The sequence below is a fragment of the Lates calcarifer genome, linkage group LG6 (genome assembly GCF_001640805.2).
Source record: "Lates calcarifer isolate ASB-BC8 linkage group LG6, TLL_Latcal_v3, whole genome shotgun sequence".
NCBI classification, from domain to species: Eukaryota; Metazoa; Chordata; class Actinopteri; family Centropomidae; genus Lates; species Lates calcarifer.
Genome location: NC_066838.1, coordinates 1,455,559 through 1,470,950, shown reverse-complemented (window position 1 = coordinate 1,470,950; position 15,392 = coordinate 1,455,559). Strand labels below are relative to the sequence as shown.

The 15,392-nt window shown below is 39.6% G+C and overlaps 2 protein-coding genes across 2 annotated transcripts; one reads left to right on the top strand and one right to left on the bottom strand.

Annotated features, from left to right (window-relative positions):
• Positions 1 to 357: 357 nt before the first annotated feature.
• LOC108900500 (uncharacterized) lies at positions 358 to 5,266 on the bottom strand. The gene is made up of 5 exons (XM_018701584.2): positions 5,121 to 5,266; positions 4,878 to 4,963; positions 4,741 to 4,791; positions 1,630 to 1,824; positions 358 to 1,550 (listed from the first exon to the last, which is right to left on the bottom strand). The coding sequence occupies exons 2-5, from the start codon at positions 4,939 to 4,941 to the stop codon at positions 1,132 to 1,134; spliced, it is 729 nt and encodes a 242-aa protein (XP_018557100.1). The 5' UTR covers positions 4,942 to 4,963; positions 5,121 to 5,266; the 3' UTR covers positions 358 to 1,131.
• A 1,278-nt stretch (positions 5,267 to 6,544) lies between these two features.
• Positions 6,545 to 15,019, top strand: renbp (renin binding protein). Its single transcript, XM_018701581.2, has 11 exons — positions 6,545 to 6,710; positions 8,412 to 8,517; positions 8,674 to 8,749; positions 8,839 to 8,914; positions 9,856 to 10,034; positions 11,514 to 11,741; positions 12,407 to 12,488; positions 12,658 to 12,833; positions 12,970 to 13,101; positions 13,700 to 13,787; positions 14,107 to 15,019. The coding sequence occupies exons 2-11, from the start codon at positions 8,417 to 8,419 to the stop codon at positions 14,178 to 14,180; spliced, it is 1,212 nt and encodes a 403-aa protein (XP_018557097.1). The 5' UTR covers positions 6,545 to 6,710; positions 8,412 to 8,416; the 3' UTR covers positions 14,181 to 15,019.
• Positions 15,020 to 15,392: the final 373 nt, after the last annotated feature.

Here is a 15,392-nt window from a genome sequence, read left to right as displayed (position 1 = left end):
CTTTTTTTTCCTTTTCCTACCTCTTTTTCCTTTTTTTTTTTTTGGGTTTTGTTTTGGTTTTTTGTTTCCACTAGATGGTGCAAAACGTCTTTTAAACTCAGTGAGTCACCATGGCATTAACTCTGCTGGACTGGGAGTTTCTTGTCTTGAGCAAGAGCACATTGGCATTGTATTTTAATTAACTTTTTTATTTGGTGAGTGGCATTTTTTTCTTTTTTCCCCTCACATATTACATGGCAAGAAATAGAACAACAAATAAGGCAAAGAAAACAGGTACAAGACATGAACATTCTTTTTAAAAACAGAGGAAAACAGGAGGAAGGCAAAAGTAAATAAAAATATCAAAAACAAAATGAATAATGAATATAATTTCTTTTAACCTTTATTTAACCAGGAAGTCCCTTGTGAATACAATATCTTTTGCAAGGGACACCTGGTCAAGAAGGCACACCATTCCATATAAATTTCACAGCAAATACAAACAATAAACAGACAAAATAAAAAAGACAGAAGAAGATCCAGCATAAGAATAGCAATTACAATCTTCAGATACACAGTTACAAATTTACAACAGACAATAGAAATTAAAGCTATTGTTAGATATGACATTATTATTATTACTTGCTTCTATTATTATTATTACATTAGATATTACATTATTATTAACATGAGATATTATGATGGACAGTTTTCACCTTAGATAGAGATTAGACACTTTGACCAACTCAGCTCAGCAGCCACTGAGTCCACTAATCACAGACTACTTCTGTCCATATCTAGAAGTGTCCTGATGGTTTGACCAGCCTTGCATGAGACCATGAGTATCAAAGCTTTTGATAAAAAATGCTATATAGAGTAAATGCAGCCACTAAAAATAAAACCATTATGTCATGATATGTAAATGGTGTAACATTTTCAATTTTAATGAAGTCCAATTTAGTATAATTTAGTTTAAATAATGAACATGCAGCATCATATTCATCATGTCAGATAACACTGACTGTCTAATATAAGAGCAAAAAATGTTTTTTTCTCACATATACACACTTTACAAACTACTGTAAAATTTGTTGCTGCAAAGCCTAATGTGATGTTTAAAAGTCTCTGAAATGAAATCATATCTAGCTCAGTTCAGAAGACATACTCTACAAGCTTAACTAAAACTTTCATGAAACAACATACACAGATGGTGATCACCAGGGCATTTCCTGCAAGCGCATAAACTAATGTGGTGGTCCAGAAAGCAAGCAAATACAAAGTTCTGTCACAGTAAGGCACTACAGCCATGACATGTCCTTGCGGAGCGTTCAGGTGCTCTCTGTTTGTCTTACTGTGGGTGTTGCTTAGGGCCAAAGTTTGAATCAGCATCCTTAAAGTCTGGTTATTACTGATTACTTGAGTTTGGTTAAGGTTTGGAAGGCTATGGTTCTGGTTCTCCAAGGTGAGGCCGAGTTTGTTGTCAGGGGTATAGAAACTGTTGTTGACTCGGTTTGGGTCGGTAATGTTCTTGTTGTAGTTCGGTGGATATACAGAATAAATTTGGTAACTACCTAAGGACAGAGAAAGACTAAATGAATGAATGAATGGCTTACAGTCAACACAGTTTAGAGGTTCTCAAGTGTTACTTACCATAGATGAACCAGATGAAGACAAACAGGACCAGGCTAAGGATACACACAGTCCAGGCTATGCTGTCCTGTTTTGCTGGACAAATGAGCTTTGGCAAAGCAAACAGGCCCATCAGCACCAGGGCCAATATCCCACACACCATCACATATACTGGGATAGCTGGTGCTACTGGACACTCATACATGTACACTGCACCTGTTTACAAAGAGCCCAGTGACATTTGGAAATGTTATTACAAATGTTTAAGTGGAGTTTAGCCATTTATTCCATTAAAATTGCATTGCATTGAGCATAACTTCTAGGACTGCCTTCTTTCACCTGCGTAATATCACCAAAATCAGACATTTTCTGTCTCAAAAAGATGCAGAAAAACTAGTCCATGCATTTGTTACTTCTAGGCTGGACTACTGTAATTCATTATTGTCAGGCTGCCCCAACAAGTCTCTAAAGACTCTGCAGCTGATTCAAAATGCTGCAGTACGATTACTGACAGGAACTAGGAAAAGAGACCATATTTCTCCTGTGTTAGCCTCTCTACATTGGCTCCCAGTCAAATCCAGAATAGAATTTAAAACCCTCCTCCTCACATACAAAGCCTTTAATGGTCAGGCTCCATCTTACCTTAAAGATCTCATAGTCCCCTACAATCCTACTAGAACTCTGTGCTCCCAGAATGCTGGTTTACTGGTAGTTCCCAGAGTTTCCAGGAGTAGAATGGGAGGCAGAGCCTTCAGTTATCAGGCTCCTCTACTGTGGAACCTCCTCCCAGTTTGGGTCCAGGAGGCAGACTCCCTCTGTACCTTTAAGAGTCGGCTTAAAACTTTCCTCTTTGATAAAGCTTATAGTTAGGGTTGGCTCAGGCTTGAACCATCCCTTAGTTATGCTGCTATAGACCTAGACTGCTGGGAGATCTCCCATGATGTGCTAAGCTTCTCTCTCTCATACCACTGGGTTGCCAGATATAACAGACTGGCTGCAATACAACAATCAGAGGACACCATTCCACTGCTGGTTTTTGCCTAATACACAGTCACACTGTCATTTAATGAATACTTTCACATGAAATCAAAATTGAATTAAAGCTGCAAGCAGCGCTGAACGGGTCCTCGCACCCCGCACCTGCCGGAAACCTGCAACCGTGGGGTCCCTGCAGGTCGTATGACGCAGCTCTGCAAGTGCCTCACCATCAGACTCAACAACGAATGAGTCTGAAGTCCCTTACTGCGCCCATCAGTTTCCATCATTTCCATCCTGGACAAAAGCAACCACCTGCACAGATAGACCCTAAGAGGGGCTTAAGCCTTTGTCCTCTGTCCTCAGACTGGACAATTACCTGCTTTGCTTTCTGACCAAATGTGAAATGGTTCTGTGAACTTAGCAGATATTTTAAGTTTGAGGCAGATTGGACAGTGCATTACTCAAAGACTCACAGTCACCATTAAGATCTTAGTGCTTGTCTGACCATATTTGAGGTGAATCAGATCAACCCACTTGGATGAAACACATAATTTCATAAATGTGACGCGTAGTGTAAAGCGCTTTGAGTGGTCGATGTGACAAGAAAAGCGCTATATAAATAGAAGTCCATTTACCATACTGGAATGTAGATGTGTTCTGGACAGGTCTGTTGTCAAACCTGTGAAATTCAGGGCAGATCAGATACTGTATGCATGAGTTAACTAAGCCCAATGGCAAGGGGGGTTTGAAAATTACTGGGGGGCACTCTTGAGCCATTTTGCCACGCCCATGAGCAAGACCCATATAGATGTTTTCAGGGCAGGAATCTTATCATACACGTCAAGATTGGGCAGATCAGACGATGTATGCATGACTTACATCAACTTCCTGGTTAATGGAGAAACACCGAAATTTGCCAAGGCGCCACAGACATGACGGAACATCAAAATTTACACAATAAGGCATCATGAAGGACTTAAGGCTTCCCTGACCAAGTCTGAAGTGGATCACGTTAACCTGCTAGAAACAGGACGTCAAAGTCTAAAACATGTAATTTCCTGTTGCCAGTAGGTGGCGCTATAACTTGTTGTGAATATTGACAGGTGGGTGTGTTAATGCTGGGACTCTTACCAAAACTCTGAAATTTGGGGCTGACTGAACAAAGTATGGCTGAGTTACAGCAACTTAAACGCAACTTCCTGTTTCATGGCAAGGCATGGAAATTTGAGGTGCTGCCACGGCCTTCAACATCAACAAAATCTTTTAATAACTTTTAATCACAAAGGTCTTAAGAGTATCCTGACCAGGTTTGAGGTCAATATGATAAAATCTATAGCAGGAGTTCGATCAAATACAGTGTCCACAAATGCCCAAAAATGGCCAAAAATGAGCAACATTTTCAAATTAAAATTAAGGCGTCCTGTAGGTTTGAGGCCATGATGTCAAGAGACTTTTTTGTGCATCTCGGCAGGTTACATCATGCCTCAGAATATTGTTCACCTCGGACAAACTAAGCCCAATGGCAAGGGGGTTTTGAAAATTTCCAGGGAGCGCTATGGAGCCATTTTACAGCATCAATGAAGAAGGCCCCTGTCAGATGCCAGTTTTCGCCAGGTCTGATGTGTGTGCAGAGTTTCATGAGTTTTTGAGCATGTTTATGCCCTCAAAAATGCAATTTTAGTGTCACAAGAATAATAATAATTGCTACAATTACAATAATCAGTAATAATAATCAACTGATTCTGTCTTCTATGGTGTTAATTGCAACAGTAATTACTGTACTGTCTTTGATCCCTAGAAAAAATCCACTACTTCTGTCTGCCAGACCAAGAAAACAAAAATTTAAACTTGAAAAAAATCAACAGTGATGCCTTTGGGTGAATTTGGGTCATCATGGGCAATTTCTAACCAAGAGGGGGCATGATTAGGTACCAATATAAACTTCCACAGATGTACATACTAATCAAATGGTGGAAATTTTAATTGTCATTTAATTTCATTTAAATTTTCTATCATAGCTCACATTAAGTTCACTTTATAAGATGTGTACAAAGAGTTAAGCTGAATTTATTCTACCACACTGTGTCCTTTGATTATGAGATGCTGTTTGTGCTTTTTCTTTTTTTTTCTTAAAAATGTAATATGTTCACTTACCTATAGTGATCTCAGCAATTGGGAAAGCTGTTAGAATGAGAACGCTGCATCCTAAAGGAGAAGGTAGAGAAGATTCAGATTCACCATTTAGCAGTCAAGTTGTTCTCATTCTTTACTTTTTTCTTTTATTTACTTACCTGCAATAAAACCACCGGCACTGAACAAGCTACATAAAAAATTTGTCACAGAGTTACCTGCCATTCGGACAATAATCTTCAGTGATCTGAGGTAAAAGAAAGAAAACTGCTACATCACCACAGGTAAACAAACTGACACTACTTGACACAGAGTCACTGGCTGACTGATTCTATAATATCTAAATAAATAATATAATAATGCTAAAATGAAGAGGTAAAATATTAGAAAGGAAAGTGGCTTACCGTGTAGTATCACTTGGGGTTGTTTGTTAACTGAACATGTCTCAACTCTTCAGTGTGTCTCTTAAGAGATGTCTTCATGAAATTCATTGCAACACCTCAGGGGATAAGGTGTAAGAAAGGATTTTCCTCTGTTGAGTCAATATCACAACATCACAGCAATACTAACACCTCCACGACTACAACTGCCAGAACTGTAATAGTAATCCCAATATTGGAATGGGATGGGAGGGGGAGCCATGAAAGGATTACAAATGTAGAGCCATAAATAACACTAGAATGGGGGACTAAATTGGAAATGGAATATACTGTAAGTAATGATGGGATCATTAAAAGGTTAACAGATGAGGTTAGCACCATGCTGTTAAAAAAGTGAATTCTCCAAGTTGTCTTTGAGGTTGCTGTTGGTCTGAGCATTTTTGGCCTCTTAGGATACATGATTACATGTGCATTTACTGATTTTCACTGATTGGCCACCTGTGAGCAGCAGAAGAACTTGTAAAACTCTTATGTGTTCACAAACAGCTGCTTCTTTGCATATCCAGCTGACTCAGAGCAGCATTAACATTCATCTGGAGTTGTGTTTGAGGACACCTGGTGAATGGAGGTCCAATATTCATTTTTTAAAAAAACAATTTAACAGCTCCTGAGATAGTCTGTTTGGCTGCTCAAGCTTCACTTGATTTTATTGATGGTTTGAATATTTCTCCTTTTTATCTTATGTAAAGCTTCTTGTAATATGGTTTGAAAAAGGCCTATGTAAATAGAGATATTGTGCAATATCTTTGCATTTTCTGAAGGTAAAGTCCAGATTTCATTAGTAGTGTGTCAGTGGAGCTCTTCATATAGCAATGATCTGTTCAATGCCTCTTTTGTACTAAGTGACACCTGATGGTCTCCAGAAGACCCGGGACAGTGTGTTTCTAAAACTAAAACATCCCCAAGCAGAACCTTCCACATCAATCACAACTGTGCAGCTACTGATTACACTGTGACTGAAGACACTTCAAAGGATACTTTAAACTCAGACTTCAGTAAAATGATGACCTGTGTGCAGGACATTGCTGATAGCTGTAGAAATGAGAAACCAACCTGTCTGTTACAGCTTCTCCTTTTCACCAGTTTAAATTAAAATACATGATTTGTTTATGGCTATTTGGTTATGTATTAATAAATTCTCAAATCAGAACCAGTAAGATTGTGTATTTGGCTTTTCTTACACTAAACAATTTAACTTAAACTAGAGACATGGCTTTAAATGGCCCTTGTTTTTTTAAATGTGCCCACCTCCACCTGCGCTTGGTTTCTCTCTCATTTCCACCATTATTGCACACCTCTAACCTGATACTAACCTTCCTGACCTCTACTCTACATTGTATTATTCTACATTTTATGCTACTTATGCACATCCTAGTCTTTTGACAGTTTAGCTCCACAGCGTTGACTTCAGCAGAAGCACTCTGTGCTGAGATCCGCCTTCCACTTCCTCTCCCAGAGCCGGAGCTCGCTGGTCATATGACAACTGGTCACCACAGACAGCGGACACACTGCACACAGCGTTCTCTGCTGTCCGAGCTTCACTTGGACCTGAAGGTAAGGACATGTTTGCGTGCAGGTTTAGACTGATGTCTTCTCTCTGCAGCTGACACGGACAGTAACGTGACAAACAGAAGAAGCCACTGCTCCGCTACACGGTGCATCGTGACTAACAGCAGAAGACTCGTTTTACAAGCTTTTTTTTTTTTTTTTTTTTTTTAACAAGACCAGGGAACAAGAAGTCACTAACGTTTGGTCGGATTATTTGTATAAAAAACAAAATATGGCGAGCTTGCTAACTTGAATATTGATTTTTGATGGCGAACGATTCGTCAAGCTCTCACAAATGAGACAGTATTCCGGTTTGTGCGTTTAGCCTTCACCGTGTTACTTCATCAAAACAACAAACTTCCCTCACCCATGCTTGCGTGGGTGCTTGTGTAAAAGTAGTGATTGGCCTGCCTCAGTGTTAGAACTCTACGTTTAAAAATTACATTGAACGCGGCGGTGGAAGCTACTCAACTTGTCACTGTGCAGTCAACAGTGCCATACGCTGGGTGAGCATTCCTGTGAAAACTCAGTGTTCATTATCACTTAAACCAGTGATGACATGTTCAATGTGGACAGTGCTTATCTACAAAATAACTAGCGTAAAATGGGAATAATCAAGTACAGACACCTCAGAATTGTATTTAAATGCGCTACTTTTATGAATGCACTTAGTTTCTTTCCATTTCTGCAAGTCTGCTCGAGCTTTCACTGTCACCATCTTGATTCAGAGCGTGTTATCAGATAATGTTTTTTTAGTAAAAGCACTGAAGCCCATTTTAAACAACATGCAGCCCTAAAACCAGAAATCTTACATTAGAATGAATCAGTGATTAGTTGTGGCATAGAACTCTACATCTTGCTCAGTTTTATTTTGTGAGCAAACATTATTACAAAATATAATAATATTAACTAATATTATTTCAGGTGATTCAGGCTCAGAACAGTTGCTGCTGAATCCATTAAGGACATGACATGATAGTGGCCTGTGGCTTGCTAACTTAGTGTGTGTGTATACACACACAGACTGGTGACAACTGAATGGAAAAACCAACATGAAGTGTCTCAGTGAGGTGTTTGGTCACCATGAGCCTACAGAGCAGCTACAAGTCCTTCTGCTGGACGGCTGGAAAACCATTCTTCCAAAAAATATTGACTCATGCTGTAAAATAGTTTGTCATGGACTGTATGAAGTGTGAGTTGTGTGGCCAGGCACAATGAGACACCTTGAGAGTTGCTTCAGTTGTGATTTATTGTTGATTAGGATGGCTGGCAACTGATGCTGTTTTTAAGCAGAATATAGGTAACATTGTAAATTAAATACATAGGACCCAAATATGTGACTATTATTCTGATTCTGCTATTCTGATTTAAGCAGAAGTAACTAAATCCATTTACTACAAACAGAAATATTCTGAAATAAAGAGAATCGCATTTCACTCAGACAAACAATTGCTGCCAGCAGAAAGCCCAGGGTTCTGCTGCAGGGATTCCCGAGGCCTCACACCTGATCAAGCCAGACTCCTACTATTTCCTGCTTTCCTCAGGCCTCTCTTCATCAAGGCCTCTCCCATAGGTCATTTCTTAAGCCAAAGTCTCAATTCCTGTTCCATAAGGTGTTAAGTATTCTTATAAGTAAGGCAAAGGTAAACAGAGTGTCATACAGAATTCCTCTCACCACAAGCTGATCTCCATGTTTTTTTCTGAAAGGAACAATGTCTGTGGTGAGGCTGGAAGAGAGTCGAGAGCGGATTCGCACAGAACTGGATAACACAGTGAACTTCTGGCTCAAATACTCTCATGACACTGTGCATGGGTACTGTAGTTACACTTGAATGCTTTTGAAATGAAAATGTTGACTCATGTCTTTTTAGTACTATCCACTTGCATGCCAAGCAGTTTTATGTGACAGTTTATAGTGTGTACACAGTCTGTAACCTTGTGATCAACTTAAATCTGCTTCCTGTTTCAGAGGCTTCTTCACTTGTATTGGGAGAGATGGGAAGGTTTATGATGAGCTGAAGTATGTCTGGCTGCAGGGTAGACAGGTAAGTCCCTGTACGGGTTCTGGCAGAGTAAAACAAGCAATCCACTCTATGAAATGTGGTCATCAGATGTTATGATATTTCTTTCACAGGTGTGGATGTATTGCCGCCTGTACCGAACTATGGATCGCTTCCGCAAGCCTGAAATCCTTGAAGCAGCAAAAGCTGGTACGTAGAAATCTTAAGCTTGATTCTACTCTAACTCGTTGAGTCAGAGCAGGGCTAGTTTAAGTCCAGCAAATGACTTAAATGGTAGTGATTTCTGATCAATCAATAGAATTTGATTTCTCCATGGTGATCTGTATGACCTCATGCTCATGAAATGCTGCCATGCTGATGTTGAGCAGGTGTGATGTTTACCTGATGTTTTGCATGAACAAATCAGAGATACAAATTAGTTGTTTACATGTTTATTCAGATATTTTGATATTAGTATATTGTCACTGTAAAATTCTGGATGTTCTGATGTTGTTTACACTGTGGTTAACTGGGACACGGGTGCAGCAGGGGACAGACTGTGTTTGGTTAGAGAGGTCAGACTGAAACCAGGAGAGTGCTGAACCAGTGATGCCAAGGTAGCCAGAAAGGTGGGAGAGTACAGTATCAAAGGCTGCAGAAAGGTCCAGGAGGATGAGGATGCTGATGTGGCTGTAGTAACCGGCAATGAGAAGGTCGTTAGTGATCGTTTTGATGAGAGCAGTCTCAGTGCTGTGGTGAATGTTAGCTAAGGAGCTTTAAAAGGGTTTTACAGTACAAGGCTATGTCCACAGGGAGGCATGGGTTCTTCTTAATTGAGGCCAGAAAAAGAGCTTAACCAGGACTCATGGATAAATATATCGATGTCTCATGAAAGATGCTTATGAAAATTTCCACCATGAAAAATCCAATTGCAGGTGGTGAGCCTGTTCGGTCCTGTTTGTTTTGGTCCATGTTTGAATAAAGCCACAATGAATTTATATGCAACACCTATGCCAGAATGATAGCTACTTGAACAGGCAGATTAAGCCATCAGTTTTAAGAATTCTTCTCTGAAAAAGGCTTTATACTCATTGCTTATACTGATGTGTCCAACCATAAGTTAATGTTACATTGTTGTTTTTGCATCTTAGGAGGAGCATTCCTCAGGAAGTTCGCTCGTGTGTCCGGCAGCAGTGGTCAGTGGAAATGTGCCTTCTGCTTAACAAGAGATGGTAAAGCAGTCAAAATTCAGAGGACTATATTCAGTGAGTGTTTCTACATCATGGCCATGGATGAACTGAGTAGGGTCACTGATGACAAGGACATGCAGGTATAAATGTAAAAAATATGTGAAAATGCAAAACTTTATTTATACAGCATCTGTAACACTTCCTTGATCTTGCCTCTTTAAACTTGTTAAAGCCTAGCAACATTTTACTAGCTCAAAGTTTGAGATTGTTTTTTTGGTTTAACCCTGAGAGGTCACATGTCACTCAGACTTCTGGCTGCAGGTTTGTTATTTGTAGATAGGAAGTTACAAATATCAAACCACACCCATCTTAATACTCGGCCTTCATTTGATCTCAACTACACATCTGTGAAGGTTCGTCACTGTATCTTGCATGGTTGTCGTGTTGACAAAGTCTGTTCACAGACAGATGTATAAACATCTGCCACAGTACTCATCACTGCCTTCGTGATAGTTCCTGCTATAGTTTCTAGGACCACATTTTGCCATGAGATAACTGTGGATGAGATTTCCATAAAATATGACATGATTATTAATGGGCCTCAAGTTAGGTGACACCCTTGACTTTTCCTCGTGCACTTGGTACTGGACAAGGTTTTTTGAAAACTACTTTAAACTTGAAAAAGTAACTTAGAATACTGCAGTATTTTGGAACTGCATGACAGATTATAACAGACCCTCTCTGTTGTAGTTGAGATTTATGACATACTGAAACACAAAGTGTCTTAGAGAGACAGATTCAAACTGGGACCATTGTGTTGTAACATGTATTAGATTTGTGCCTGTCTCAAATGTCTTTTTGACATTGTTGTGACAGTGCAACAAACATAAGATTCCCCACCATAATGTAACTGCTGACATCATCAGAGCCATGATACTTTATATCTAGTTCTTAAGAAATACAGTGATATGTAGTCTACATATTGTGTGAGCCACAATGAATAAGGACTTTATCTGAAAATATACCAAAATATACCAATAGCAAATCCTTAATAGTAATTTTACTTATATTTTGTAGTTGTGGTCAATCTGCTGTTGAATTTTCAAATCTATTTTTTCCATGTTTTTTCATTTACTTAACAAACAATTATGAGACATACTAGCTGTTTATACTGTTAGATCTTCAGTGTCAGTTCATACATGCATTTGGATCTGCCAAAAAATACTTATATCTTTTTAAATTTTAAAACTTAGTCTAACAAACCCGAGTAATACTCCACAGGGACAGACATTTGCAATGCTTGAATAAGTGAGGACAACTAATTTCTGACAGCCCATTTTCATTATTACAGCATAGATTATACATGAACAAATCTGAAGATAAAAGATGAGGGGAATGCTTTTATTGTCAGCTTCAATTAGTTTATGAATTATTAGGGGGTTAGGGCCTGTGTTGCATTGCCAGCTAACATTTGTTGTGACATGAGGACATTCTGCACAGTTTACTAGTGATTCAGCTTACATTACAGAAAGTTTCATCTCCAGGTAAACATGCCTGAACATGTTTTATTATCACACTGTCACTCTGACAGAATACTTTCTGCTCTGTTATGATACTAGCTGGAGGCAGAACAGATGATGGAGCAAATAATCTACTGGGTTCGAGTAGACTCGTCAGGCCTGGGCAGGCCCCAGCTTCCCGGAGACTTTCCCGTCAACAGCATGGCAGTTCCCATGATGCTGTTGTGTCTGGTACAACAGCTCACTGAAGGCCGAGGTCAGGAGGTGTTTCAGAAGTACAGAGAGCTGGGCAGCTGGTGTGTACAGCAGATTCTACAGCACATCCAGGTACGGAAATGGACACAGAGGACATGACTGATGCTTTGTGGTTAGCATAGCTTGCCACAGTTACATTGCATAATTACAAGTAGGGCAATTTGTGACTCCACTTCATGAGGCAATGACAGTGAAGTTGGTTAGTTTATCATACATATTAACACATAGCTTAAAAGAATATTACATAGGAAATGTATCTTTTGAGTATCATGTGCTGGTCACACCAGACAGTCTCTCTCTCTCTCTCTCTCTCTCTCTCTCTCGCTCTTTCGCTCTCTTTCTCAACCCAACCAGTCAAGGCAGATAGGCAGCTACAAAGTCTGGTTCTGGGAATACTGTATTTGGCTCTGCTGTGGAGAAACTAGGCGTGCAAGGTCAAAGTGACGCAACTTCTCTTGGCAAGGCAACGCGTAACGCAACGTGTAAACAATTTCACCTTGAAAGCAACTTGATAGATCTTACTGATTCCACCAGTAACATGCCATTTGACAAAACTTATGCTTTGTCACCCAGTTAACCATGGCAGTATTCTTAAAGGAAAATTACACTTTATTACAGCTCTTCATTTTATTTTTGTACAGTAGTCAATGGTTACATTTTCTCTTTGACTTGGTAGTAGAAGATTGTCGAATTAATAAAGTGAAACAGTGTTTTTCTTCTTCTGTAACTTGGCACAGAGAGATGGCACAGCTATTTTAGAGAATGTGTCACTGGACAAAACAGAGCTGCCGGGTTGCCAGGGCCGACTGCAGAACCCAGGTAAATAACAGTCTACTGTCTGCTGACCAGTCAGCCAGATAATGGAAAAAAAATAGTAGAGAGATGAGGAAACTAAGGTCAAACTCTTTTCCTGTTCATAGTTTTTAGTTGCCTACCTCAACATTTTCCCTCTTGCTCTTTCCCAACATGATAACTTGTGCTGACTCAGGCCACGCCCTGGAAGCAGGCTGGTTCCTGCTTCAGTACAGCACAGAGTGGGGGGATGAGGAGCTCCAGAGGACTGCCATTGACAAGTTTATGGAGCTGCCTTATCAGTGCGGCTGGGATAAAGAGCACGGTGGCCTCTTCTACTTTCTAGATGTGGATGGTCACTGCCCAACACAGGTGAACCAATCATCTACATGTGATGGTTGTCTTGACAGTGGATACTATTTCAGTTTGCTTGAAATAGTAGATATTGTACGCATTTGGTTGATCACTAAGTTTACAAAATGTATCAAATGTCTGTGTATCTGACTAGTTGGAGTGGAGTATGAAGCTGTGGTGGCCTCACTGTGAGGCTCTCATTGCCTTCCTGATGGCTTACAGTCAAACAAAGAAACCAGAGCTGCTGGACAGATTCTTCCAAGTTTTTGAGTACACCTTCAGCCATGTGAGTTTATACTGTGGTTCCAATGAGGAACAGTAGACAACTGCACGTTTTTCATTTCTTATTTTAAGGTATAATTCAACATTTTGGGAAATAGGCTTATTCTTTCCTTGTGTGAGTGAGATGTTCAGATTAATTAGAGCTGGAGTCAAGAAGTTGTTAGCTTAACTTCTCATAAACACTGGAAAGAGGGGGAAACCAAAGTTCAAAAATAAACCTGTCAGCTCAATTTAAAGATCACTGGTTAACAATGTTGTATCTCATTTGTTTAGTCTGTACACAAACAGAAATATAAAAACAAGTGGTCACGTCAAGAAGAATTGAAGTTAGAATTATTCCCCTCCTGGACAGAGCCAAACACCTTAAGTGATGGGTCATCATGTCCAGTGGAATAGGCCTAAAGAGGCTGTCAGGTGTGGTACCATCAGGTCTGTATACAGACATCTGGCAACCCATGCTATAATGGGAGAGACTGCACAGAGGTGCTAGGAGGGTGTATGTTTTTAAGTGGATGACTCAACCTTTGATGCTTGCTACATGCTGATTTTGTGTGAATGCACTGTAGTTCTAATACACTGTACATGTGCCTGGTTCTGTGCAGTTTCCTGATGCTAAGAATGGTGAATGGTTTGGCTATTTGACACAAGAAGGGAAACTAGCCCTGGATTTTAAAGGAGGCCCCTTTAAAGGTAAGGACATAATTCAAATGTGGAACTGACTGAATGCCAAAGCAACAGAAAAACCTGTCAAATTGCTTCAATGAAATGAAAACCATGAATATAACAGTTTTTAGCTGCATTGCTTGACCAAAAACAGAAAACAAGGTACTATCCTAGGTTTGAGCACTGTGTAAAACCAAAACTCTTAATTACTCATAAAAGTGAGTTCTACTGATATGTATGTAGACTATAAACAGATTTCCACAAACTAATTGCCACTCACTGAACCTGGAGCTTTAGGGCACCCTGAGGGTCTGTAAGATAACTGTATTTCTGCTCTTTTGTTCAGGGTTCTTCCATGTTCCTCGCTGCCTGTACATGTGTGAGCGTATTCTGGATGATCTGCTGGCCAACAAGGACTGAGCATTCTGACATGAATGTGATACTAATGGGACTGATTGTTGGTCTCTTCACTAAATCAAACCACAGTAATCAAGATATAAAGAAAATTGCACTAATTTTCAAACAGGCCATTCATCTTATCACAAATGTCCAGTCACTGACCGGCTCATAAATTTTTTTTGGCAAGTTGTATTACAGCACTACTACTGCAAAGAGAAAACATATGTCCCGTTTACATAACTTATGGCACCAGGGGCAGTTACTTACTTGATCAGACAAACATTGTTGTTTTTTTCCATATAAGTTGCTAAGACACCTAACATGACAGTCTTTCATCTGGGCTACTAGTCAGACATTTACATTCACGCTTACAACTTAATGCAGTTTAGATTTCCTGCTTCACCTGTCTGCATGTCTTTGGACCGAAGAAGGAAACTCACACAGACAAAGGGAGAACCCCAGAAACAACTTAGCATACTGTATGGTTCCATTGTAGGATCGACACTGTTAACCAGCGACCCACTGTCCCTCCCCTATCGTACATACACAAAAAAAGATTAACACCACAAAACATGTCAAATTGTGCCTTCTAACATGCACACTGAACCTTTGAGCCAGCTCCAAAGACCTCTTAAAGAGCATGTGTCTTTATATCGTTTTCATTCCAGTTTATACAGTTTTCAGGCATACCTATCCTAAAATACTGGTGAACTGTAATGTCAGTCAGAGAAAAATTTAAGCTATAGTATCTTACTGCTAGTGACATGCTCGGCATCTGTAGACTTAAGGGCCAGCAAATGAATTGTATATTGAAATATTAATGCTGATGATTAAATGTGCAATTTGATGTATGCAAATTATTTAACTGAATTCATTTGTAATTAGTCAGTTAATGACCCAAAAGTTTCAGATATGACAGGTAATTGCAGGACATTGTGTGAATCCAGCGCTTCATGGATGGAGATCTTAAGATCTAAAGTTCCAAAAACTTGGGCAGAGTACACTGTATATGTACTGCATATGCCATATTTGCACTTCAAATGGTACAGTCACTGAAAGAGTCTGGCATTCTAAATATTTAGGTGTCTCACAGCATTAAACCACATATTGATGCACTGATTTAAAAAATGAAGAACAGTACTTGGGTTTTTATACAGAAACAAGGCTTGTTTCCCTATGTTTTGTGGACTTGGGTGTTGTGGAAGCAGTCTTTCTCTCAGAGTAAGATTACGG